The sequence below is a fragment of the Alosa pseudoharengus genome, unplaced genomic scaffold (assembly GCF_046254945.1).
Source record: "Alosa pseudoharengus isolate Yale_2024_CS ecotype anadromous, Long Island Sound unplaced genomic scaffold, YU_APseudo_1.1 YU_APseudo_1.1_scf_21, whole genome shotgun sequence".
In the NCBI taxonomy this organism is placed as follows: Eukaryota; Metazoa; Chordata; class Actinopteri; order Clupeiformes; family Clupeidae; genus Alosa; species Alosa pseudoharengus.
This window is the reverse complement of record NW_027468674.1, coordinates 26,403,865-26,428,864: the sequence shown is the minus strand read 5'-3', so window position 1 is coordinate 26,428,864 and position 25,000 is coordinate 26,403,865. Positions and strand designations below refer to the sequence as shown.

General features: G+C 46.4%; 3 protein-coding genes across 5 annotated transcripts in view; 1 reads left to right on the top strand and 2 right to left on the bottom strand.

Annotated features, from left to right (window-relative positions):
- Positions 1 to 8,927, bottom strand: part of nbr1a (NBR1 autophagy cargo receptor a) — a 15,040-nt gene extending 6,113 nt beyond the window's left edge. For 2 of the 3 annotated variants that reach the window (XM_076298376.1, XM_076298377.1), the window contains exons 1-18: positions 8,717 to 8,927; positions 8,143 to 8,205; positions 8,012 to 8,030; positions 7,788 to 7,810; positions 7,406 to 7,588; positions 7,024 to 7,101; positions 6,559 to 6,779; positions 6,073 to 6,192; positions 5,265 to 5,510; positions 4,683 to 4,842; positions 3,368 to 3,628; positions 2,777 to 2,905; positions 2,576 to 2,651; positions 2,369 to 2,479; positions 1,853 to 2,074; positions 1,306 to 1,428; positions 488 to 1,040; positions 54 to 139 (exon numbers count right to left, since the gene is read on the bottom strand). In XM_076298376.1, the coding sequence (XP_076154491.1) occupies positions 54 to 139; positions 488 to 1,040; positions 1,306 to 1,428; positions 1,853 to 2,074; positions 2,369 to 2,479; positions 2,576 to 2,651; positions 2,777 to 2,905; positions 3,368 to 3,628; positions 4,683 to 4,842; positions 5,265 to 5,510; positions 6,073 to 6,192; positions 6,559 to 6,779; positions 7,024 to 7,101; positions 7,406 to 7,588; positions 7,788 to 7,810; positions 8,012 to 8,030; positions 8,143 to 8,205; positions 8,717 to 8,818 (2,776 nt within the window). In that variant the 5' untranslated portion in view covers positions 8,819 to 8,927. Of the gene's footprint in view, positions 1 to 53; positions 140 to 487; positions 1,041 to 1,305; positions 1,429 to 1,852; positions 2,075 to 2,368; positions 2,480 to 2,575; positions 2,652 to 2,776; positions 2,906 to 3,367; positions 3,629 to 4,682; positions 4,843 to 5,264; positions 5,511 to 6,072; positions 6,193 to 6,558; positions 6,780 to 7,023; positions 7,102 to 7,405; positions 7,589 to 7,787; positions 7,811 to 8,011; positions 8,031 to 8,130; positions 8,206 to 8,716 lie in introns of those variants that run through there. The other variant, XM_076298378.1, reaches the window with a different exon arrangement.
- Positions 8,928 to 9,361: 434 nt separating this feature from the next.
- psme3 (proteasome activator subunit 3) lies at positions 9,362 to 13,583 on the top strand. The gene is made up of 11 exons (XM_076298375.1): positions 9,362 to 9,506; positions 10,250 to 10,282; positions 10,364 to 10,426; positions 10,540 to 10,644; positions 10,751 to 10,799; positions 10,918 to 11,036; positions 11,156 to 11,224; positions 11,557 to 11,624; positions 11,723 to 11,777; positions 11,866 to 11,952; positions 12,607 to 13,583. Exons 1-11 carry the CDS (start codon positions 9,465 to 9,467, stop codon positions 12,685 to 12,687), a joined length of 771 nt encoding a protein of 256 aa, XP_076154490.1. The 5' UTR covers positions 9,362 to 9,464; the 3' UTR covers positions 12,688 to 13,583.
- Positions 13,584 to 14,193: 610 nt separating this feature from the next.
- Positions 14,194 to 25,000, bottom strand: part of skap1 (src kinase associated phosphoprotein 1) — a 40,584-nt gene continuing 29,777 nt past the window's right edge. Inside the window, exons 12-13 of the mRNA XM_076298374.1 lie at positions 15,206 to 15,304; positions 14,194 to 14,403 (exon numbers count right to left, since the gene is read on the bottom strand). Of these exons, the coding sequence (XP_076154489.1) occupies positions 15,212 to 15,304 (93 nt within the window). The 3' untranslated portion in view covers positions 14,194 to 14,403; positions 15,206 to 15,211. The remainder of the gene's footprint in view (positions 14,404 to 15,205; positions 15,305 to 25,000) is intronic.

Here is a 25,000-nt window from a genome sequence, read left to right as displayed (position 1 = left end):
AAATGTGAAAAACAAGACAAAACGTTTAGCGTTAGCACGAGTATCTGTCTCACCATTCAAAGTGCTGTCCACCCTTTGCAGGACGTTGGGTCTTTGACCTGTCCTTGGGATCAAGTCTGGTTCCCTCTCTGGCACCAGCCTGGAACAAAACACACAGATAACATCAAAAAAGTAAACAGCTGTTGACTAATTCTTCACTTAATTTTAATTTATTTTAGGGGATAAGGACATGTTTTGCAGACAGTATTGCATTGATCTTCAGACGTGCAGCCAGAAGAGGGGAGTCTTTTCCACCCTTGGCAAACACACACCCTACTAACCTAAATAGATAAATGCATTTTTTCTGTCTCCTGTCTCCATGGCTGGGCTATGTCCAGTGAACGTCATGCGAGGACACTGCTAGATAGCATTGACCTAGTAACAAACATGACCTCTTCCCCACATGTCCAGTGCACCCCCCTGCCTTTCCCCTGACCTGACCCCTTACCTCTGTGCATGTCGGGGCGGGACGGGTGGGGCCACTGGGCCAGGGGCCGGCACCACCTCGGGAACGAGCGCCGGGGCATCCAAGGTCTGGGAGGCGCACAGCATGTGGGTCACGCTGCTGTGGATGGGCGATGACCCCCGCAGCCTCCCGGTGACCCTCCCTCTCCTGTCCACCTCGCCCTCCAGGTGACGTCCGTCCGGCTCCGCGTCCGACACCGGGCCGGGCTGCGGGTCGGCTGCGCTGACGCTGAGGCAGCTGGCCGTCCCGTGCTGGGAGACGGCCGAGCTGTACATGGAGCCGGCGAGCGGCCGCGAGGTGTCGAAGCAGTCGGGCAGGATCACCGTGTAGTCCTCGGACGAGACCGACGACACCTGGCTGCTGACCTCGTCCCAGTCGCCCGTCCCGGCCTCGGCCTCAGGCTCTTCCTCTGCCCGCTCTGGCTCCACACACATGTCCCTCGGCGGTTTCTCCTCCTCCTCATCCTCATCCTCATCCTCCCGCTCCGTCTCGCTGGGGTCAGTGTACAGGTTTTCCTCCGAAGCAACAAACCTCTCTGAGTGGACAACAGGGACAGGGTCAATGTCAAAGTTTCTGGGCCTGAACAATTCTCAGTGACAACTGGTCAAATATCAGACAGGGCAAAACATCAACGCTAAATATCTAATATAATACTTCAATTTAGAGGTAATACTGTATGGTAATACTGGCTGAATACTGTATATGGAGATATTACATTTACGATTTCCTATATCAAGGATGCTTCATATCAAACTGCTGTATGATTTCTTTACATACCATCTGATAGATACACAACTTACCTAAGATGACTTGCTCATCTAGCACAGTCAGTTGGGGGTGGGGAGGTGGGATCTCAATTGACTTGGTGATTGGCCCCTGTGTTCTGTCACTCATCAGCAGCAGTGGTCTCTCAAGACAGGAAACTGGATTTGAAAGAGACAGAGATCAGAGTCAGTTCCCAAAAACATAACAGACACATCCTCAGTCAGGTCAGAAGTCAGCATGGAGTCTTGACTACTACAGGATGTTGAGGTCAAAAATGTACACAATGTGTATCACAATGTACCATCACACAAATGTACTATCAGTTGCAATGCAAGTGTCCATACAGCCTGGGTTTACTCTAAACGTAAAAAGTAAAAACAAATAATGTTTCTAAACATTAAAGTAAAAACAAAGACATAAAATATCTATCCTTGCACAAATATATTTTATGAATGACTGTGAATACTGTTAAAATGAGAGCAAAGTGGAGGTTACAGCGCTTCAAAACAAGAATAATCCAATAAATAATGAATACCCTCCTCCTCCTCCCCCCACCCCCGTGGGCAGATACAGAGCTCTTACCGACAGGCTTAGTGTTTCCCTGCCGTGCCCTGCGCCGAGGCCTGTGGTCCGGCTCCTCCAGGGTGAGGGAGCGGATGACGGTCTCACACACAAACTGGGTCCCACTAATGTCCTCGTCTGCCTCGTCGTGCCCATGAGGGTCCAAGTGGTCTGGAGGCGGCACCACTTGCATGACAAGACCAGACCAACAAGAGTCCTTCAATGTACTGACCATGTAATTACCTAAAGACAAAAGATTTGATATGAAAATACTACAAACATCAAAGCTGATAAAAATGTGTATAGTCATGTTTAATAGTTACTAACTAACTATAGTGTCTAAGGTAACCACAAAGGAGGCAGAAAAAATAAGGCTTACGTTGCAAGAGCATCACCTACTGGCTAAAAGATATACATGACACAAAATTTTCACTTTGAACAAGTCAAACTTAGAGCTCAGCCTACATACTCTCTATTGTAACTTTAACTACAATTTTCTTCTCTGAAGATGTTTTATTGGTCAGATGTCTTCCTTACCTGTGTGTTTCTTATCACCAGTGGGCCTAGGTTTGTCTTTGGTCAGCTCAACTCCAGGTTTGTCCAGCAGGTGTCCTCGGTGAGGGAGGGGAGACATGCAGGGGGTCATGTCTGCCATGCAACAGAAAAACAGACTCAGTGAGTCTCCCCCAAAACAGACACAAACCTAAGCTGCTGTCTAACAGTCATGTCACTGTGTGGTCTTACCAACAGGAGTGTTGGCTGGGACTTTGTCCAACTCTTGCACAATGTTTATGTCCAGCAACTCAAAGGACAGCAAATCCTGACACAATGGAAAACATTTATAGAGAGTTGGTCAGTCCTTCAGAGAGTCCACAAGGTCACAGTATATTTAGACTGTGTATATACACGTGCTGGGCTCTCCCGTGACACTACCTCTAGACACACCTGTGCTGTCAGCATGTCCACCGAGGGAATGTAGTAGGGTCTTTGGGAGCCGACGGACGAGGTGTCCTTGGAGCTCCTGGTGGCCAGCCAGCCCAGATGCTCCTTCTCGGCGTGACCAAGGTCATCTCTCTGCGGCACACGTCACAGTGAGTCACCTCCGCATTTACGCAAATGTGACACACTGGCAGCCAGCGACACTGACTGCACTAGACTTTCCAAAACAAAGAGCTATCTATGGATGAATCTGAGCAGAGCTGTTTGCTATGGAAACTATGAGGCATACACTGCTTCACAGTGTATACACAGTGACATATTTCAAGTAACCACTATCCACTAAATACTATTTTCTACTAGTAATCACTATCCACTAAACACTGTTTTCTGTTGAGGAAAATAATTTAGTATTGAGGAAAATAATTAACATAAACTTGACTATGACATATATTCATAGATTCCATGCCAAATACCCTCCTGCTAAATACCTATTTGTAAGAGTCTGTTCTATAAGTCGTAGATCATGTTAATGAAAAAGCAAGGCTGGCTAAGCACAGAGCAGGTGAGTCTGGCATGAAGACAGGCGCGTCAGCTCACCGGCCTCTTGCTGTGATGTCGGGCGCCCAGCTGGCATGCGGTGGCGGTGCCCCCGGGCACCACGACGATGCTGCACCAGACGCGGGGGCCGAACTGCTCGCCGCAGTGCGCCAGGCGCCAGTGGGAGGTGTAGGTGCCCTCCAGCAGGGGAGCCACGAACGCCACGCTCACGACGCCCACCTGGCCCGGCTGCAGGAAGGGCACCGCCACCTCCCTCTGCTCCCGCGACTCCGGGGCCAGGTTCCCCCACATGAACTTCAGCTGAGAGTGGCGGGGAGGGGAGGGGAGGGGTGGGGGCGACACACGGACACCAAACACGACATGGGAAACACAAACACACACACACACACACACACACACACACACACACACACACACATACAAAGGCACAAACATAAAGACAGACATAAATGTGTAAACACATATGCACTGGCAATTTGTTTTGCCAGTCACATGGTTTAAAGGAGAATTCCGGTGTGATATTGACCTAAAGTGTGTTGAAACATGATACCGTGTGTGAACGTATGTCTCATAGCCCATCTCGGCTTGTCCCCTGCACTCCAAAATCTGGCGCTAGTTAGCCGATACTACCAACAGCTTTTTCAATGGTGGTGCCAAACTGGAATCCATGCATTTCCACGGAATTATTTTTGGAATCTGATCCCTTATCATACCTGTTCATTCTTACTCGTCGCTCGACTTATCGTGACTAAATTCAAGATGGCTGCAAACGCTAAACTTCGTGAAGATACTGTCTGTATAAATCGTCTTGTAAGTAAACTACTAGTGCTTTTTCAAAGTTCTCAATGTCTCGTTTTAAATGTCAGGGCCTTCGGTAGTCTACCAATGAAGTGTGGAGATAACATTGAGCCTCGTAAATGGTATAAAACAGTGATTTATTTGCATGGCTAGCCCGATGCCGAAGCACCACCATTGAAAAAGCTGTTGGTAGCATCGGCTAACTAGCGCCAGATTTTGGAGTGCAGGGGACAATCCGAGATGGGCTATGAGACATACGTTCACACTCGGTATCATGTTTCAACACACTTTAGGTCAATATCACACCGGAATTCTCCTTTAACAGAAATCATTAACGTTACCAAATAAGGGTAGGGTATTCCCTCATTGATTCAATTAAATAAATATGATAAGAAAATAAGAACTGAAATTATGTTTTAAAAATCAACAAGTTAAAACTAGTGAATCACATCACTCTAGTATAGATCCCATTTTGATTTGGTTTCTACATTACAGCAGGCGAGAAGCGGGGGATGCTAGCATTGAGAAGGTGTAGCCAAATCGCAGGGCAGTGTACCTTGGTGTCAGACGTCCAGCTGATGTTGCCTGTGTTGTGCATCTTCCAGTATTTGATGAACTTGGTTCCTGGCTCCAGACAAGTGCCGTCTGGCAGGTTCTCATCCAGAAACAAGGCAGTCATTGTGGGCACCAAGGTGGAGCAGGAGACCTTGGGACCCCTGGTTTGAGTGCACAGAGCATCGTGAGAATAGCTTGAGTTTTGTTTTTCTTTTTTGTTCATTTTTTTTTCTTTTTCATAGCCGTTTTTTTGCTTGAAGCTCATAGCAAAAAAAAAAAAAGCTGACGCAATACATAAAGGCAGCTGGTTTCATTTGAGGTAGTAGTAGTAGCAGTAGTAGTAGCAGTAGCAGTAGTTCCATCCACTTTCCAGCGGTAACTCAACTATAAACAAACAATTATGTGATTATTCTTCATACAAAAAATGTTTTTGACTGTGGTCTAGCCTGGGGTGCGTAGGCCACCCGGCCCTGTCTGACCGCCTTCTCTTTCTGTCTTTCTCTTTCTCTCTCTCTCTCTTTCTCTCTCTCTCTCTCTTTCTCTCTCTCTTTCTCTCTCTCTCTCTCTTAGTGTGGGCCCTTACTCTGGACTGGTGGCCTGTGGACCCGGTGCAGGGGCTGGGGCTGGGTCCAGGGCTGGGGCAGCGGGGACGAGGGCCAGCACGGACGGCCGGGCGCTGGAGCTGGTGGAGCCGCTCCACAGCAGGCCCCGCTTCTCCAGCCGCAGCTTCTTCTTGATCTCCTTCACCTCCGCCTTCAGCTGCCGCCGCTCCGCTTTCAGGCGCTGGCGCTCGGCCTTGCGCACCGTCCGGTCGCCGCGCCGCGGGAACCTGGGGTCAGAGGTCGAGGCAGAGAGGGGCGGTTACACCAGGGCTGGTACTTAGACCGCCTAGAGAAGCTGGTGGGCCAGAAGCAGGGGCGTAAAAGCGGAGCGGAGCGGCACTGTTTTTTTTATTTTTTTGCGGATATCGATCCCGAGAATAACGCGTCAGCCCACTAGGCTAAATGGCACGGAGCCATTAGCGCCGTAGCTAAACGCGTTATTCAGAATGTCAGGGACAGCTCACCACTACCACCTGTGTCCCGGAGCGTATAGCTTTCAAATTTGTGTCAGGACAGAATTTTGTGTAGAGAAATAGAGGAGGATTTCCACAGAGACGTAAGGGGGAAAAAAAAAAAAACTAACTTGAGCTCTATAAAAAGTACAAGCCTATTTCTTATTTGAATGTATTGTGTGTATCATCCTGAATGTGTGCCGCATTGATGCATCAAACTGTAGTTTTTTGCCTTTCCAGAGCTTTCCGAAGACAGCGCGGGAGGCAGTCAGGTTTGGGAATGGGGAATTGAGAGTGATGACCTCCTGCACTTCTTTGGCGTCTTGGGGGGACTTGCCTGGGCTCTGGTGTCACCCCACGTTCAGGGACTGACAAGGGCGTCCGCGTCCTCTTGAGGTTGTGGCTGGGGTCGTGGCCCTGACTGCAAGGCTCACACAGAATGCAAGATGGGCACACACTACAAAGAAAATACAGTATGCAAAACACAGATGATTTGGTCATTGTTATGTTTGCATCAACATCAAGTTCATTTGAATTTGCTGTTCATGGGAATACCACATAAGGAGGATCTAAAGAGTCTGCTGACAAACAAAGGCATTTTTTTTTACTTGTAACTTGATTATATACTTATCAATACTGTTAATAACTTGTTATTATCATGTTTAAACTCATCTAGGTGAGATTTACACATCAGTATGAGTACAATATGAAAATTATTTGCTATTACTAATAATGTGTGTGGATATGGTGAGTTACATAGGGGCTCCCATTCCCAGCATTCCCAGAGCATCCCCCCAGGTCCACTCCAGAGAGGCCCACCCACCTGCACTGGTAGCCTCCCCCCGTAGCTGGTCCCTTGCAGCTGCTGCAGGTCGGGGTGCTGGAGCTGGACGTGACCCCTGTGGTGGAGCTGATGATGGGCCCCTGGGACCCAGACGTGCCTGGCTCCTCGGACCGCTGCCCGGGGCCTCTGTGTGTGCAGCACTGTCCAGAGAACTCACTGCACATCTTATCCACCACCTCCTTCACTACCTGGTCTTTAAACTGGAAGAACAGAGACTGGTTGATAAAGACCCATACTTCTACCACAACTATTACTACTACTAACTAATAATAATAATAATAATAATAATAATAATAATAATAATAATAATAATAATGGTAATGGTAATACTGTTATAAATCATACTAATGGTTAAAATGACAATACCTTCTCAAGACACATCAATAAAGAAACACAGACTATTCATATCACTTTTAAGATCCACTCAACAGTTTTTTATCTCACCTTGTCCATGTATGATTTGAACCACGCTGGTACAGCCTCATCTTCCACTTTGGGCCCCTTGTTATCCTTCACTACCACCTATTGAGACCAAAAACATCCTCCATCATCACATCATCACATATGTCTGATCTTTTCTGAATACTCCAAAAGGCCTTAAACATAATGTATATTGGTTGTGTCTTCATTTCAAGAGCAAAATACAGCTTCTTCTGCCTTTGTGAGATTGCTTCTCACAATTTCTTTACATTTCTTCATTGTATGTGCCTTCTTATTTACTTTTTATATTGTTTACTTGAATGTTATGTTTGTCTGTGGACCTAATTGGTAAAATATGTCTTGACATACAAATTGACAATAAAGCAGACTTTGATTGCTCCCTTACCGAGTCCCGCTCGGGGGTGACCTGTGTCTCCTTGTCGACTGTTTTTAGCCTGGAGGGGTACGGGGGAGCTGGCCGGTTCTCAAGCTTCAGCTCCTTCACCTCCACCTTCATGGCCCCACCTTCAGCTTGCCCTTTCATCTTGTAAACATTCATGTGGAGTTGGTTCCCCTGCTTTAGAGCGCTCTGTAGCCGATATGCCCAGAGGAGGAAAGAATCAGATACCAATGTCTAGTGCACTGTACACAAATCGCTAAACACTAATACAATCACTACAATGTAATGTACTGTACATATGATTTGTATGGTTCTTCTACTGTTCCTGAAACTTATGGAGTAATCAATGGCAATCATCAACATATTTTAAAATGCACATTCTATTTACCTTCAGTGCTTCCACATATTCCTCTGTAAAATAAAATAATAATATTATCACACAACAATACAAAGCAATGTTCCAATGTTGTGCGTGTACAGTAAATGGAAACAGTTATGTTATGCTAACTGAGTCATCCTCATATTCATGCTTTATGTATGACAACAATGTTGCTTGCAATGTTGTTCCACAACTTCCCAACCGAGTCCAACCTTTAAAACATTTGACCATACCTTGACTGTTGATAGAGACCTGTAAAACAATGGGGAAAGTGCTATTAATAAACTATTACCATGTTGTAACAGTTAGGCTATTATTATTCTGAAAACGTTTCAATGTATTTGAACATTACATTTTAGCTCACCTCCTCATTGTCTTCATCAAAATACTTTACTTGAAAGTGGCATAAGCCAATGGTAGTTTTAATCTGCGTTTAAAAAAGAGTGATCATGGTGAGACACTACGCATAATGTAAATCTTAGAGATACTGCACAACAACCACTTAACGCCATTTAAACAATACCCTGATACATAAAGACATTTTGATGTGACGTCATTACAAGATCCTCTGACGGGTGGCTCGACAGCAAGGTTCTTTCAGTCGCGTAAGGTAACGTTGCATGGGTGCAGTGAACCTGGATTATTTCACTGTCAATGCGCCTGTCATGGTAACAACATGTGCATATTGCCAATAGATAAGGAAGCCACAGAAAATCGTGAGGACTATCCAACGTAATTTTCCTCAACTGCGCAGTTGACATTCACTAATCCAGAGTAAACAATAATGACTATCCGTTTTGAAAGTAACTATTCACCAACAATCGTATATGGCCTAACTGTTTACGTAGGCCTTGAAATAGGCCTGCAGGGACAGCGACTGCAAACATCCCCGACGACAACGCTAGGTTGTGACGCTGGCCATAGGCCTACCTACTCACCCAGGCCTCCACCGATTCCCACTGTGCTTTCTCCGAGTCCGCAACGGGAAACTTCCTCACATTCCCCCTGAAATTGACTTTGATGGTGACAGGAAAGCCCATGGCTGTTGGCCACGTTTAATGGAGAGGTATCATTTAATACTGAGTGTATTTTGTATCCGCGATGAAATACGTTCCTCGGTCCGCAAGTCTTTTCCTTGTTTACATGGCCGTCTGAGCTGCACACTGACACTCCCCCTCAACCATGTCACGTGTTGTTGGAAACTGTTCAACCCCCAATCAGAATAGTTCATTTGTTTATGTTGGAATGGCATGCACATGACACGTCGTGGATATTCCAAGTGTTTTTTTCTAAGGAGAGCAAGGCTGTAAATGCACCTTCAATAATATGTCAGGCCAAATCTATATGTAAAAATGTCAATACCTAAACAAAACACCCTTGATCATTGACGTGCGTGTACTTCCCTACTTAGCAGGATTCGTAAGATTTTGTTTTTGTTTTAATATAATACAAAACAGCTAAATTGTAGTGTGTAAATATTTGTGTATGGCATTGCAACAATGTGACAATAATTAACCTTTTTTTCCTGAGACATTTGCGCATGCTCAGAATCTTTCGCTATGTCGCATAGTGATAACGTCATCTCTAAACTCGCCGTACCTTGTGGCTGACAGGAGTTGAAAGCCACACGGTCACATTTTATGCTGTGAAGACAATCTATTTATCTTTTTAGTGGGAATAAGTAAGATGTCTTCACTGCTCAAAGTGGACACTGAAATCAAGACTAAGGTAACTGTTGATGAACATTTTTTAAAAAGATTTGAAAGGGTGTGAAAATGAATGGTACAGCAGGCCAAGCACCACCTCTGCCAGCCGGTGTTTTCTTGCTAATCACTCAAGTTTCCCGCTCACTTCAAGTGTTTAAATACGCTTTAAAATAAATGTCACTCATTTGTGTCGAACATACAACTTACTTAGATCATATTTGTAAAATCATATGACACACTGTAAATGAAACATTGCTACGTCATGAGTCTCCAGTACACGTTAGCAAGCTAGTCACCGGCGACATCAGTAGGTTAGCTTAGCCTACCTGTAGAGATCATGGTTAGCTGCTTGCTAGGTTAACTTTAGCTAGCTTGCTTACTCATTGTAGCGTATCATTTGACTGTAACTGTTATCCTTCATAGATACAGAAACTCGCTTCCTTGCACGAAAGCTATTGCGGGTCTTTCAAAATTGACAGTAAGATTGAGCTACTCAGCACATGCCTAATGTGTTTGCAACCCCCCAGTAGTTAGTTTAGCATAGTTAACAGTCTTTTCTGGTATCAAAACCAGACCTCCTTTGTTGCAAGATAACCACATATGAAAGTTCAGTAAAGGATGTTATCCCTAACGTTACTGCAATCCTAAAGTCAAATGGAGCGACGTTATTCAAACGTAGTGTTTTTTTGGGGTGATTGGGGGATTTAGATTACGTATGTTCTAAGAGTAAACAAATAACAAACTTAATTCTTTATGTTTTGGTAGGTTGATGCTTTCAGAGAACGAATCACTGCAGAGGTAAGTTGCTGCACAGAGGGATAATATAGGCTAGTATGAATCCAGATTGCATCTAATTGTCACTGTTATGTAATTTTGCAGGCAGAGGACTTGGTGGCTGCCTTTTTCCCAAAGAAATTATTGGAACTTGATCAGTTCCTTAAGGTTAGTGTTAGGTAAACTGTTTCGATATCTGATTGTGGACTTGCTTGTTTTTCTTTGTTGGGATAATAATGTGACTTGTGGTTTGGTTGATTCCACTTGCTTGATCTATGCAGGAACCTATCTTAAACATCAAAGAGCTGAAGGATATCCATTCAGATATAAACCTATCTGTGCCAGATCCCATTCTGCTTTCAGACATCCATGATGGCCTGGACGCAGTAAGAGCTTGGATATCTCAGATGTTGACATTTTGTTAATATTGCTTGAAGAATCTAGTTTGACGGTTTTGAAGTTCTTCACTAACTGTGACATTATTCGCCACAGCAAAATGCAAAAAAGAGAAAACTCGACGAATGTGCAGGAGAGGATAAAGGTATGTAATTTCGGTTGTTAAGTTTGTATGGTGGTTTTGTGTATGAAGACTTATGGATTTATTATCTCGAGCCCTTTTGGACAACAACCATAACATTTTCTCCCATCTTCCTCCACAGTGGCTGGAACTAAGGTGTTTGTGATGCCTGGAGGGATGATGAAGAGTAATGGAAAGCTAGTGGACCTGATAGAGAGGGTCAAACCAGAGATCAGGACTCTCATAGAGAAATGCAACACGGTGAGTTGAAACACGCGTTATACAGAGCATTTAGTGATTTGTATTAGAAGTTGAGAAACTGTGTAAGGTCAGTAACTAGTAAAATATAAACATTATACTGTCACTTTCTGCGTCTTCAGGTCAAAATGTGGGTTCAGTTGTTAATCCCAAGAATAGAGGATGGCAACAACTTTGGAGTGTCAATTCAGGTGAGATTTTTCCATCCGAACTGTTTTGATCATGCTGGTCCTCCTGTTAAAAGTCTGTTCATGGCAAAAGGGAAAACCAGGCACCTCTGAACTCATTTGCAAACAGGTCTCCTTTTATGCTTGTAAGATGGCATGCCCTCACGTGTTAGTGTTTTTGTGAAAGAAGGCTGTTTAATCCCTTTAATCCCTTCCTGAAAGCAACCTTTGTGTCAGATTTTGTTAAATATCTGTACCCTTCATGTAAATATAATCAAAGCAGTCTCTTGGTATGTGGCACATGTTTTTGTGTTTGGTGCCAAACGTAGACTGACCCTGAGCTTTTCCTCCTGCAGGAGGAGACTGTAGCCGAGTTGAGAACAGTGGAGGGAGAAGCGGCATCGTATCTAGACCAGATATCAAGGTGAGCAACAATGCACCATAATGCTGTCATGTAGCACTTATTAGTTGTGTATATTGAAAAAACTCAAGAATTCTCACTTTTATTTTTTACAATTCAAGGTACTACATTACAAGGGCAAAGTTGGTATCCAAAATAGCAAAATATCCTCATGTGGTAAGTGGCATGTTTATGTTATAATATGCAAAAGTATTTACAGTGGTTGATGTACACAAGTCACATTGTCTTTGTGTTTTGTCTGCAGGAAGACTATCGTCGCACCGTGACCGAGATTGACGAGAAGGAATATATCAGTCTCAAGATCATAGTGTCAGAGCTCCGAAATCAATATGTGAGTAATCCCACTAATTCATATTCCTCCCTTTTTGACCCTGCCATGAACACTGACCTCACACCAGGCTTGAGTTAGGAGAAGTCATAGGAGTTCAAACAATTAGATTATGCAACTCAATCTCTGCAGGTTATGTGATTGTGTATGAACGGGAAAGAGAGTCCCTTTATTTTGGGACTGGTTTTCAGATCAGAGACTGCATGGCATATGCATGTGATTAGTATGCATGCAAAGTTTGTTTGGTTGTTGAAGGTCATCACAGGTCAATTTTTGACTCTTCTGTAGCCTCTAGGTTAGTCAGCTGATTTCCAGGTCTTTCTAAAGCCATCCTGTCAGGAAAGAAGCAAAAGTGCTTGTTAAATAAAATTCATGCAGGATGCAGTTTATTTGGGATTGGAGACTCCTGCAGCCACAAGAGAATGTTTGTGTGTGATTGGAGACTCTGACGTCAAACTGTCATCTAAAGTCAACCACTGGCATGTCATGACCTAGATGTCAAGTAAAACGCTATTATGGTGCTACATTGTCACTGCCTGTTGTCATAGTTTGGAACGTACGGTGCGCTGTGGATTCAAATTGGTGCATATTGCTCGTCTTTGATGGTATGCTACTATATCAAATGTGGTCTGACACACGTTGTTGTTCTGTCAACAGGTGACGTTACATGACATGATCCTGAAGAACATAGAGAAGATCAAGAGGCCACGGAGCAGCAACTCTGATGCTCTTTACTGAGTCCTACCCCTCCATGAACCCCCACCGCCCCACTTCTGCCCCTTAGAGCTGGGGAATCGGCAGTAGCTCTGGTCTGGCCTCTGAATGTGCTCTGGTCCGTCGCTCAGAAAGCGTCTCAGATGCACTGGACTGGTCTGAGGTCAGCACCTCTGTGTCAGTAAGGAATCCAGTAGGGCCAGAGGAAATATGTTCTCAGAGCAGACCTTTGTACCGAGATGCTTCCAGAACCATTGGCCCAGGTTATTTCAGAACCAGAACCAACACACAACTTAATATAAAGTTCCTACATTGGCATTGTAAAATGTGGTCACAAACCCTTTAAGAGGCACTTGTATGGTTGCATTGGCAGATGGTTTAACTTACGAGACGGGGAACTCCATTCTGTCCTGTTTTACTTTCTTTTTGTTTGTTTTTCCCCCAAAGAAACTCATTTCATCAGAGTTTTCCTTTTTTTGAACAACATGGGTCATTTTTAATTATGTCTTCAAGCTTGTGATTGAGTCGGCTTGTCTACTTCTCAACATTATCAAGGACAAGTAATCGCCCTCTCTGGCCAATACTGGATCCTCATCTCTAAGACATGAAGTAAGGAGGTGGAGGTCTTTTTAAGTGTTGTAGCTGCAGTGATCACTTACAGTACTATAGTACATAAGTGGATCACCCATTCATCGTAATCCAAAATGGAGACTTTTTTTGTTGTTTGCATTTTACAATGTGAATTAGTTAGGGTGGTATTATTTTGCCATCATTTAAGTACAGTGTAATGTACATGAAATGAAACTTGTTTTATTTTGCTGAGCTGCCGTACGGTCCTAAATGCTATCAAGTGTTTTTGTTTGTTTTGTTTTAAGAGTGACATGTTTTACTCAATAAAAAGATTTTTACAATATAAATGACCTAAGATTGGTATCCTCACTTTCTGTTTCTAATATTTTACATTCATGATGAAAGAATACCAGAAAAATAGAAGGGAAAAGTCAAATCTATCACATAGACAAATCGTTTGTAGTTTTAATTTGGTCTCACTAGGGAAGATTACCTGGGGTGCCATGCCTTGAACTGAGCATTGTTAATTTGGTATGGTTGCTTTTTGTCAATTAAGTGGCAGAAGATACAAGGCGAGCACTCTAGTTGTGATATTCAAGGTCGAGAGTTTTGTTGTCTAACCAGAAGTGCCCATTTTGGCCAGTAGGTGGCTTAAATGTTTTTGTGCCCCCATCTTATGTCTCATGATGGTGTATCATGCAATTTCATTTTGCATTTCTCCATGGAAATGTGAACAAAGATATAGAGCACTGCCTATCTATGATCTTCATTATGACTTCTAAGTTTGTATTTTTCTGGTTTAAGTAGAAATAAGCCAAATGCAGTGGTACTGACCTTAGTTTTACTTTCCACATCCTACCAATTAGCATACAATTAAGTACAGACTTTTTGCAGCCCATGGGTAATTCAATTTAATCCAAGAACCCAGTGTAATAACAACAAACAAAATGGCACCATGTGAAACATTCATGTTGCATTTATTACATTTTCTTTATAATACCAGACACAATTCAAAAATAGAGAATATAAAGATTTGGTAGGTCTACATAATTTCATAGTATGCATGCTGATAATATAAAATAATTGTTTAAAGCTTTGAAAGTATTCTCAGTTTGTAGTTCTTGTCGAGTGTTGTAAGAGTCTATGTGGAGGTCCAGCATTGGGCAATCCCTGGACAAAGAGAAAAACATACAGGTGGAGGGTTTGATCATATCCACAAAAACAAAATGGTCCAAATATATTAATGACAACACTGTGTGACACAACTATGTATTTATGGGTTCCCTTATTGGACTTTTGTCGCGCTTTTTAAAATCCTTTCCATTGTGGAGAATTCTCTTTAGTTTAACAACGGGGGATTTCAGCAAGGGCCCCTTTTACCAGGCAAATGCTTAGTGGTGCAGAATAACATTTCTGTAGCATCTGTAGGCTTAGCTCTTAAAATCTCTTAAAATCTGCTTTGGTCTAGAATGTTTGCCGGGGCTGTGGCTATACAGACTTTGCATTAGGGAGAGAGTGGCTCTACATTCAGCCAGCCTGTAGTTCAGAATTCAGCCAGCAGGTGTCATCACTGGGAGAGGTATTTGGGGTGTTTATTCAGATGAGGCGAACTCAGTCCTCTCTCCTCTTTTATGTGCAGATGCTTGCCAGCATAATGTGAAGTTTATTAAAAGAGTCACTCAGGGGTTAATATGGAATAGAGAGTATAATGAAATTACTGAATGACACTTAAGCTATTTTATGTCACGAGTCATGAGTGTTTTTATCAGAAAGAAATGCAAACAAGTGCTCAGTGCTCTGCCACTGAATACAATCGCATACTATTCTTGGGACCTAGTCTTTGCATTGGTAGTATTAAGTAGTATATCAGAGCAAGAATCCAGGCTTTAATTACATGCTGCAATAAAAGAGCCTTTTTGAATGTTTGGCTGCCATGGCGACAGTTGTGGCTATCCAGGTGAGAGGGACGTACATGAGCTCAGATGATGTAAGCTGGATGAAGGTATTCTTTAGGGACAATGCCAATGTTGCCTCCCAGTTCTCCTACCCACCAGCCATGGATGTTGTACTCCTGTAAAAAGAACATGAAGGACACGCGAATGGGTTATTTTTCCTGAAGCCATTCAAACAAGAACTCACAAGGCTCAGATTCCCCTACACACAAAAGGTGTTTAGAGCCTGAAACTGCATGTTGCATTGAATTGCAGCGATATGACACCAGCAGTGTGTTGAGTGTTGAGAGCAACATGAAGAGAAAGCAAGTGTGGTTGGTTAGAATGAGGCACGACGGTGTGATTTTCCCCCCCTACCGTGCTCTTCACTTTCCTGCACCGCTGATTTATGTTCAGAGTTGCTGATCAGTTTGTGGAGGAATGCGAGTCCTGGTGTGTGTGTTCTGCATGTGTGTGCTTAGCATGATGGCTGGGATCGTTCGTTCTGAGTGTGTGTGGGTGTATGTGCGTGTGTGTGTATGTGCGTGTGTGTGTAGGGAGGGGGTTTCATGCAGGTTTGAGCACGGCCCACCTGCACACACTCCTTTATTCTCTGACAGAGGAGATGCTTATCTCTGGAGTCTGTCTCCCGTGATGGAGAATGTGTGTGTGAGCAGTCCGTCTCCTTTACCAGAGAGGGCGATGCAGTGCCTCAAACACACACACACACACACACAATCACTCATGCACACACACTACTATTATTACTATTGCTGCATACACCTGACTGAATCCTTCATAAATATTGGTGCAAGCAAAAAAAATTACTTCCCCTAAGGGCCAGTTTTTGAATGGCCATGACAGCCCTTCCAAGGCAGAGGAAGTCTATCCTGACTGGCACGCCCATGTTGAAGTGTTCGATGATTTAGACATTCATTTGACGAGCTCAGGAAACACCTTCCTCCACATCAGGCATGGTCAAAATAACCTCTATGTACCGAAGTACCCACAATCCCCTGCTCTCCTGCGTGAGTTTGGCCACTCGGCACTATGGTCCGTGTCCAACACCTCCCTCTCATCCATCAGCTGCCTTCACCAGCCCCTGGCCTCTTCTCATCCCAGAGACCTCAAAAGCGCCTGTGACACTTAAAAGAAGAAGGAGAAATGGAAACCAGACTTTTGGCCTTAAGAGAGGTGAGGCTGGACCGGGGTTGGAGGGTGGGGTGGGGTTGGATAGGGTGGGGGTGTGGGTGTGGGTGGATGGGGAGGGTTATGAATGTGTGGGGATAGAGGTAACAGCAGGAAGGAGTGATGGGCGAAGACTCCCCTCACACACACACACACACACACACACACACACACACACACACACACAGCCCGTTCTCCACCCCACTTAAGCATTCAGAAGAGCACGTACTGTACATTTAGCTGTGAGGAGCGTGTCATCCATCCAGCACCCCACAGCAGGAAGAGGCCGGGGGAGAACTAATTACCATTTTCTCCTTCAGTACACACACACACACTATCACACACACTATCACACATGCACAGACACAAATATACCAACCTCGTCAAACACACTGATGTGCAAATACACACAAGTACTCATGTACACATATGCACATACAGAAAAGCACACATACACAAACACACACACACACACACACACACACACACATTCATACATACAACACACAGAGCCGGCCCCTAATGTGTTTCTAGACACATGCAGATGAGCTGTGAGCTGTGTTAATGACACTTTGAGGAATGGGAGCCAACTAGACAGTCAATCTAACCCACCCTCAGCTCAGCACCCACACTTGCACTCGCACCCCCACCTCACTCTCAACCCACCACCCGCACTTCACTCTCACACACCACCCACACCTCACACTCAACACACCACCCTCACCTCACACTCAACACACCACCCGCACCTCACATTAAACACACCACCCCCACCTCACACTCAACACACCACCCGCACCTCACGCTCAACACACCACCCGCACCTCACGCTTAACACACCACCCCCACCTCACACTCAACACACCACCCGCACCTCACTCTCAACACACCATCCACAGGGGCACCAAACATTTAGGAGACCTGCAACAGTAACGCATGGAGAGTGGAGGGAGGGAGGGAAAGGGGGAAACAGGAAAAGCAGGGAGGGAGAGAACGACAGAGGGGCTGGGGGACAACCGAGGAGAGGAGAGGAGAAAGGAGGGAGTGGTGGGTGGAGGGGGGAAGAGTCTCTCTCTCTCTCTCCCTCTCTCTCTTCTCTCCTGGGGGCAGTGCAGCGCGGTTCCCTCTTGCCTGAGCGTGACAGAAAGTTTTATTTATCTGCGGCGCTCCATCTGTGCAGCGTTTTGCTGAGAACTCGCCCTGAGAAAAGGTCCTTTTGATGATCAACACCGTCATCTTAATACTCCCCTAAATCACCGGCGTGCCACCGGCTCAATGAGCTTCTGTGGCACGCCGAGCGCCGGCTTCCTCTTTTTGTTCGCCCACATCCTCCACCCACCCCCAAGACACCTCACTCATCCCAACCCACACCCCCACACCACCCCCACACCACCACCGCCACCGGCACAAACCAAAAAATGCCGAGGACTGATGGGTTCAAATGGAGTGCACATGGAGTAGGCACAGACGAGGCAAGCAGAGAGCGAACGCGCCCTAATGACGGCTGTCCTGCCTCAATCACTCGCCTACACACAAGCTCATACTTCCCTCTCTCCCTTTCTCTCTCTCTCTCTCTCTCTCTCTCTCTCTCTCCTTCATTCTCTCTCTCACCCTCTTTCTTTGTCTCAATTACCAAAATGTCACATCTCTATTTAAAGCACGTGGCTCATGGCCATCAGCTGGTGGTGGTGGCGGGCACGTCTGGTGCTGATGTGGGCGATCACCAGGGGGAGGCTGCCTGAAGGGGCGGCATCATGGCCACTGGAGGAGACTGAGCAACAGGCCAGGTATCTGGGTTAATTACCTCCGCCGACCGCCCTCCCCTCAGCCTCGTCCTACTCCTCTAACTGCCAGCCATCAGCTCCATGCTGCACGCGCACTGATAGCCTCTTCCTGTTCCCAGGAGGGAGGCCACGGGTGGTGGGTAGGTGTTTACGTTTACGTTTGGTTACGGGGGTCTAGACGAGTGGAGGATGAGAGGAGGGCATTTGGGGGGGGGGGTGAAGGGGAGGAAAGAGGGGAGGGAGGCGGAGAGGAGAAGAGAAGAGAGGATGGTGTTTGGCAGCTGAGGGTGGAGGAGAGGAGAGAGGGATGAGGCTGCTCAGCGTTGCGACGAGGCTGACCTCTGCGTGACTCCTTCTCCTCGGGAGGGATAGAGGGAGGGAGGGAGGGGAGGATGCAGGTGGGCGGGGTTGGCAGGCGAGAGAGAGAGAGAACGAGCGAAAGCGAGGGCGGGTTACCATGACAACACCTGCAGTGTGCCAGCGCGATCATTTGTTTGGCGCGCGGGCTCGCGCCCGAGATTACGGGGGGAAACGCTGCCCAGCGGTGTTGCCGAAAATGTGCCCATCGCCCAGGGCTGGCAGAAGGGACAGATTGACAGCTAATGATGCCTCGAGACGCTGAAGTATCGCAGCACCGCGTGCAGGGGGGGGAGGAGAGAGATGGGGTGGAGTGTGGGGGGAGGGGGGGGGGTGTTCTCTGGCGTGGGCACAACAGCTGGCTAAATTTCATTTCCAGTCCTCCACTCCATAATGTTCTGGTCCTCATTTGTACCATTCCTTCTCTCTTCCTTCTTTTCTTTCCCATTTCCTCTCCATCTCTCTCATTACCACTTACATTCTCACTAGCTTAATGCAGTGTGCGTCGCCGCTCATATATTCTCCTTCTGTCTCAGTACTTTTTTGTCTGTCAAATCCTCTCACTGTTTTTTTATGTCTTTAGCAAATGTATCCATAATCACATACATAACAGGGTAAGAGGCTCGTATTATGCCCACTCTCTCTCTCTCGCACACAACACATAAACACACATACAAATACACACACACACACACACACACACATACAAATACACACACACACACACGCACACACACACACGCACACAGCCGCTGTGGGTGAGAGGAGCCAGGAGAGATGCTAATAAGAATGACACATGAGGGCTGTGCCGCGGGCCACCAGCTGACTGAGGCCTTGGGAGTGATGGAGCGCAGGAAGTCTCTCATTGCCCTGCCGCTGAACCCACCACTCCTGCTCTACAATCTACCCCCTCCCTCGCTCCATCTCTCCCTCTCTCCCTCTCTCCCTCTACCTCTCTCTCACACACACACATACATACACACACTCTCTCTCTCTATCTCATCCTTACTCACTCTCCCTCCCTCTCTCATTCTTTCTCTCGCCCTCTCTTACACACACACACACACACTCTCTCTCTCTCATCCTTACTCACTCTCCCTTCCACCCTCCCCCTTTTCCCAATTCCCTCCTTCCCCTTCAACCTCCAACACACTCCCGAGCATCAATAACACACACAAACAAACACACACAACACACACAACACACACACACACACACACACACACACACACACACTGAGAGTACTGCATTGCATCCTTCTCCTTGAGCCCACTTAACAAAGAAACATGGAGGCACTCTCCAGGTTTATCTATTTACCTCTAAACCCAGTTAAAGGGAACATGCCCCCAAACTGGTACACTCCATTCATTACAGGCGCTTTATATATATCACAAACAAGCAAGTGCTGAGCAATTACAGAGAGCCCCATGCACTGTGGTCAGATTCATTTATTATGACCCAACTTCTTCCTTTTCAACAAAACAAAACAAAACATGTTAATTTTTCTTAAAGAGAAGTTGGTAGAAAAAGGTGGAAAAACACACACACACACACACACACACAAAACACACAAAGATAATGCAGCACCGTGACAACGTCGCCCAGACGCTCAACCGCGGCGACGGCCGAAATATGCGAGGGGTCGAAAAATAAAATCGCAGAGGCTCTAAAAGTCCACTGGGGGAATTACTGATGGCTCTTTAACTTAATAGCCATTTAAAGTGGAATTGTGTATGCTGCTGAGTGCTCGTAATGATGGCTGTTTACGCGCCCCTGTCATTTATAATAATTAGGCAGAATGGGCAGGGGGGGTGGGTGGATGGCAAGGTGGGGGCGGTGGGTGGAGACAGGAGGGGCCTGCCGCGGCCTCGACTGCTGCTGCTGCTGCCACTGCCGCCGCTGTGCCGTTCTGGACGATTGGCTGGGGCTGAATAATGACCTACTGTAGTTGACCGGGGGATGACCGTTGCCTTCTGCACGACCCCAAAACCCCAGACTCACCCCCCTGCTGCCTGTGCTGGTAAATAGAATGCCCCCGATGTGTCTATACAGCGCCTGGGTGTCTATTGCCCCACAGCAAGCAGGTCTTTGGGTGGATGTGAGCGCGAATGGGGGGGGGGGGGGGTTAAAAAGAGAAAGAGAAGAGAGAGAGAGAGAGAAAGAGAGAGAGAAAGGGAGGAGGAGAAGGAGGAGGGGGGAAGGACAGAGAAGGAAAAGGGGAGGTTGGTTTGTATAGAGGGGGGGGGGGTACAAGGATCTAAGTATAGATCACTCCTGTCTTTCTCTCTCACTCACACTCTCTCACTCACTCACGGCTTCTCCTTTTCCTTTCATGTCAGCCTTTTTCCTTTTTCTCTCCCCGCACATTAGAGGAGGGTGACCTCCTGTGGGTAGGGGGCAAGCTGGTGTGGCCATTCGTCTGAGCGCTGGGAGGATGTGAACCTGCGGGGCTGAGGGGACTCACTCTGGCCATCTCAGTTAAGGTGGCCATCTTAGAGATGGACACAGCCAAACAGTAGGACATCAACAGTGGTCGCTGAATAAACCAAAAGCCCATTCAATGGAGTAAAATGGCTATGGCCAACAATAATGCCACCATCAGCAACTGCATAAACCAAAAAGCAATTCAATGAATAAATAATAATCCAACCCATTTATTGACTTAATGTCTATTTCCAGTGATGTCTTTTATCCACCCTGGTCTTGGCCATTGTTTGGGTGTAATTTGTTCAGAAGCATGTGTGTGTGTGTGTGTGTGTGTGTGTGTGTGTGTGTGTATTTGAAACTTGAAAGTGAATCACTCCACCACTATGACACCCCTAAAAATACGAACCCTACCCACTGCAGCCACTAGGTGTCAGGAGTGTCTATGCTCTGGTGTGCTGATGGTCAAGTGGAGGCAGGGGGTGGGGGGGGGGGGCACTCGTCCAGCCCTGGCAGCGGAAAGGGGGGCAGCAGAGGGTTGGCGTTTGTCTGGACCCCCCCCTCAAGAGCTCGTTTAGTACCCCCAGTCCAGAAGGGGGCCCCCTGGCCTCTCGCTGCTGTGCGCATGCTCCCGCCCAATGAGAAAGACCACAGTGTCGGCGGGCCAGTGCGTCCAACAAGAGGACAAAAAAAGAAAACGTGAGAGAGTGAGAGAGCAAGAGAGAGAGAGAGAGAGAGAGAGAGAGAGAGAGAGAGAGAGAGAGAGAGAGAAAGAAAGAGAGAGAGAGGAGAAAAGAAAAGAGGGGGACCTGTAGGAGTTTGGCTTACATCTCCTGCCTCGTAAATCTTTCCCCATCCCCGACCCGGGACTTTACAGGGATTCCTCAGGGGGGCACAGGAATGTGACGGAGCTGACCTCGGGAGTCACGTACTTTGATTCCGAAGGACATAAATTAGAGGCTGTGGAATGTGAGCCGTAACTGGATGGATTGAGGAAGAGCGCAGTTAAAGGAGTCTCTTTGGACCCCCTCAACCTCACACACACACACACACACACACACACACACACACACACACACACACACACACACCTCTGAGTACCTCAGAAACCCCATGTGTGAATGAGGCCCGTCCCTTGCGCCTCAATTATCTGCAGCATTGCACATATACAGGAGCATTTAAATAGAACACAGCCTGCAATGTTTTATACGCCTCTCGTCTATTTTAAGTACCCCGAAACACCCAGAGGACACAACGCAGCGAAGCACATAACGGGGTGGATTTTTTGGGGAGGCGAAATAACAGCGCTTCCAGCCTCCAGCTCTCTGATCATCATCCGTCTAGGCAGTGCACTGAGGAAGCCCTGTATGGCCGCCAGATGGATTCTGGGATTGGGCACTATGTCATGTTGGAGAGCGGTGGGCACAGATACAGGGAGCGCAGGGAGGGCTGGAGGGTGGGGTGGGGTGGGGGGGGGGGCTGGAGGGGGTGAAATAGAGGGAGGGCGAGGGTGGAGAGGGGTGGGGTGGGGGTATATGGGTCTGTTTCAGCTGGCGTGCCACGGGCGACGAGCACGCGGGCTGTGCGAAATTAACTCGGCTGAATTAATAAGAGCGAGATGGAAAATGAAGCAGAGATGCAGGCAGGGGAACAGGCGGAGGGCTTTTTTACGACCTGCAAGGCCCTCGCTCTCACGTACTGATGAAGACATACAGAACGCTCAGCAGGGAAGGTCTCTCTCTCTCTCTCTCTCTCTCTGTCACACTCAACTTCTTCTAACACATGGAAACGTATAGTCACACACAATTACTCACTTTTCTCTCTCTCTCTCTGTCTGTCTCTCTTACATACACACATTCATACTCTCAAAACAGCCATCTCTCCTCTACACACAGACACACACAGACACAGAGACATTCCTCTTCTCCGTCACACTCTCCCACTCACACTCTCCCTGTCTCATATTCACACACGTGTGTACACGTAAACACCCACAGAGCACGGCCTCCTTACAGTAAGTGAGGGATCAATAGTGATTGATGACTGAGCTCTTCATAATTGGCCAGCTCTCCCTTCGGTCGCCAGGCAGAAGGCGCCGTTGCCATGGCAATCCGATCGAGCCCTTCTGATTTGACACGGCTCAATCATAGCCCAGCTTTGAAAGGGGAGAGAGGGGGGGGAAAAATTCCTCTTGTTAGTTAGCACCATTGATTTGACACTTCACACGTTTTTATCGCCGTGTAATTATGCTCGCCGCTGACACAAATATACTCACGCCCCTGTCCGGCGTGGATTTATGTGTTGTGGGTTTATTGCCCCGGCTACTCGGCGTCCGTCGTGTGCGAGAGAGCATTAGCACTTAGCTTTGCTGCTGGCCACCTGCCCATATTTCACTCATCAAGGTCGGGCCTCCCCTGGAACCCCCCATAAAACAACATAAAATACGCCGGACCCGCTCCCTTTTCTTAAAGCCGAGGTAACATGAGCTGAGGGAATACACCGAGATTTATGCCCCCATTGCAGCAGTAGCACCCTCATAACCACATCATGCATAGACACACAACCAAAACCCTATGTCAGGCAGTGCACTTCCACGGAACATTCTAGAATTGTGTGCAGAGTAGGGGACACAGGGCGATAATAGTCATGCACTGCCAAAACGTTTTAATAATTAATAAGCCTTTACAGATGTGTTTACAGAGGCTGTGACCATTAAAAAGCCTACCTCACCTGAACTACTGGCTCTCTAAACTGGAGCGTAATCGCCTGAGGCCAGATTAATGGCGTCTCAGTCGTCAGGTACGTCTGTGCGCGCCACCACCCACCCAGAGCGGAGCCCCTGTTTGTGTAATGTGTGTCAGAGATCCTGCCCAGTGATAGACCACCCTGTCAACGCAGCATGCCTGGGAGGCATACGACGGAACGCCACACACTGCAAACACAACCCCACAACCCTTTTTAGCGATGCGGCTGGTGGTGAGTGTGTGTGTGTGTGTGTGTGGAGGGGGGTGTAAGTAAGTGTTTATGCTCCAAATCTCCACCAGACACATGGGTTTGGTATTATCTTTTGGGTGAAATAAGGTGTGTGTGTGCTGAGATGAACCCATCACCTTTGTCCCTGTTTCTCCTCTCACGTAACCACACACACACACACACACAACCTAATGAGACCGACTGATGACAAGCAGTAACAGAAGTTATTTCCACTTGACAGTTAAATTATGTTACATCTAAGAGGTTGCAGTCTATTTTCATCTACGTAATGTACTTCATTCTAGCGATAGTTTTGGGATTTTGTTATTATTCTATTCAAATGATTAAGCCTATTGTTGTTATCAGCATTTTATGTAGGCTATATGACTACTTTAAACTGTTCATTTTGTAGAATTATTTTTATCGTCAATTTTCTCAGTCTTACAGAGAGGTCCAGATCCATGGTATTTGAGTGACATGATGAAGTTTATCACAACATATCAGAACACATCTACAGTGCAGGACAAAAGGAGACAAAGTAGTCTGATGTAAACCAACAGATTTAACAGATAATTTGATTTTAAAAATAGTCTGAGGAGGTCACAGGACCAAATTAAAACTCATTGATTTCTTGTTTTTCTAGACACAAACACACATAGTATGTCTCTAAAGACAACATAGCAATCACAAAACAGCAGGGGATAGGCAGTGAGAGTGAGGGAGAGAGAGAGAAAACAGCTGACTGCTAGTTCTATATACAAGAAATGTTTTGCATGGTTGGAACACTCAATGCTCACCAAGATTACAGTTGTAATGAAGCTAAAGATCATTACTGAGAATCTTGCCACTAAGTCCTTCACCAACCAAGCCAAGCCATTATATCCCACCTCAGTCAAGGACACGTGACACTTCTCAGAGAGGACAGGTATGAATGAGAAAAGTGCTTTCAGATTCAAGGTGAACTCCTGCCCACCGTGCTGGGTTGGGCTGGGATGGAGCCTGAACAGAGGCATCAGGACTGTACAACAGAATGCTCTGTAGCACGCGCACACACACACACACAGACAAATAGATACACATACACACACACACACACACATACAGACAAAT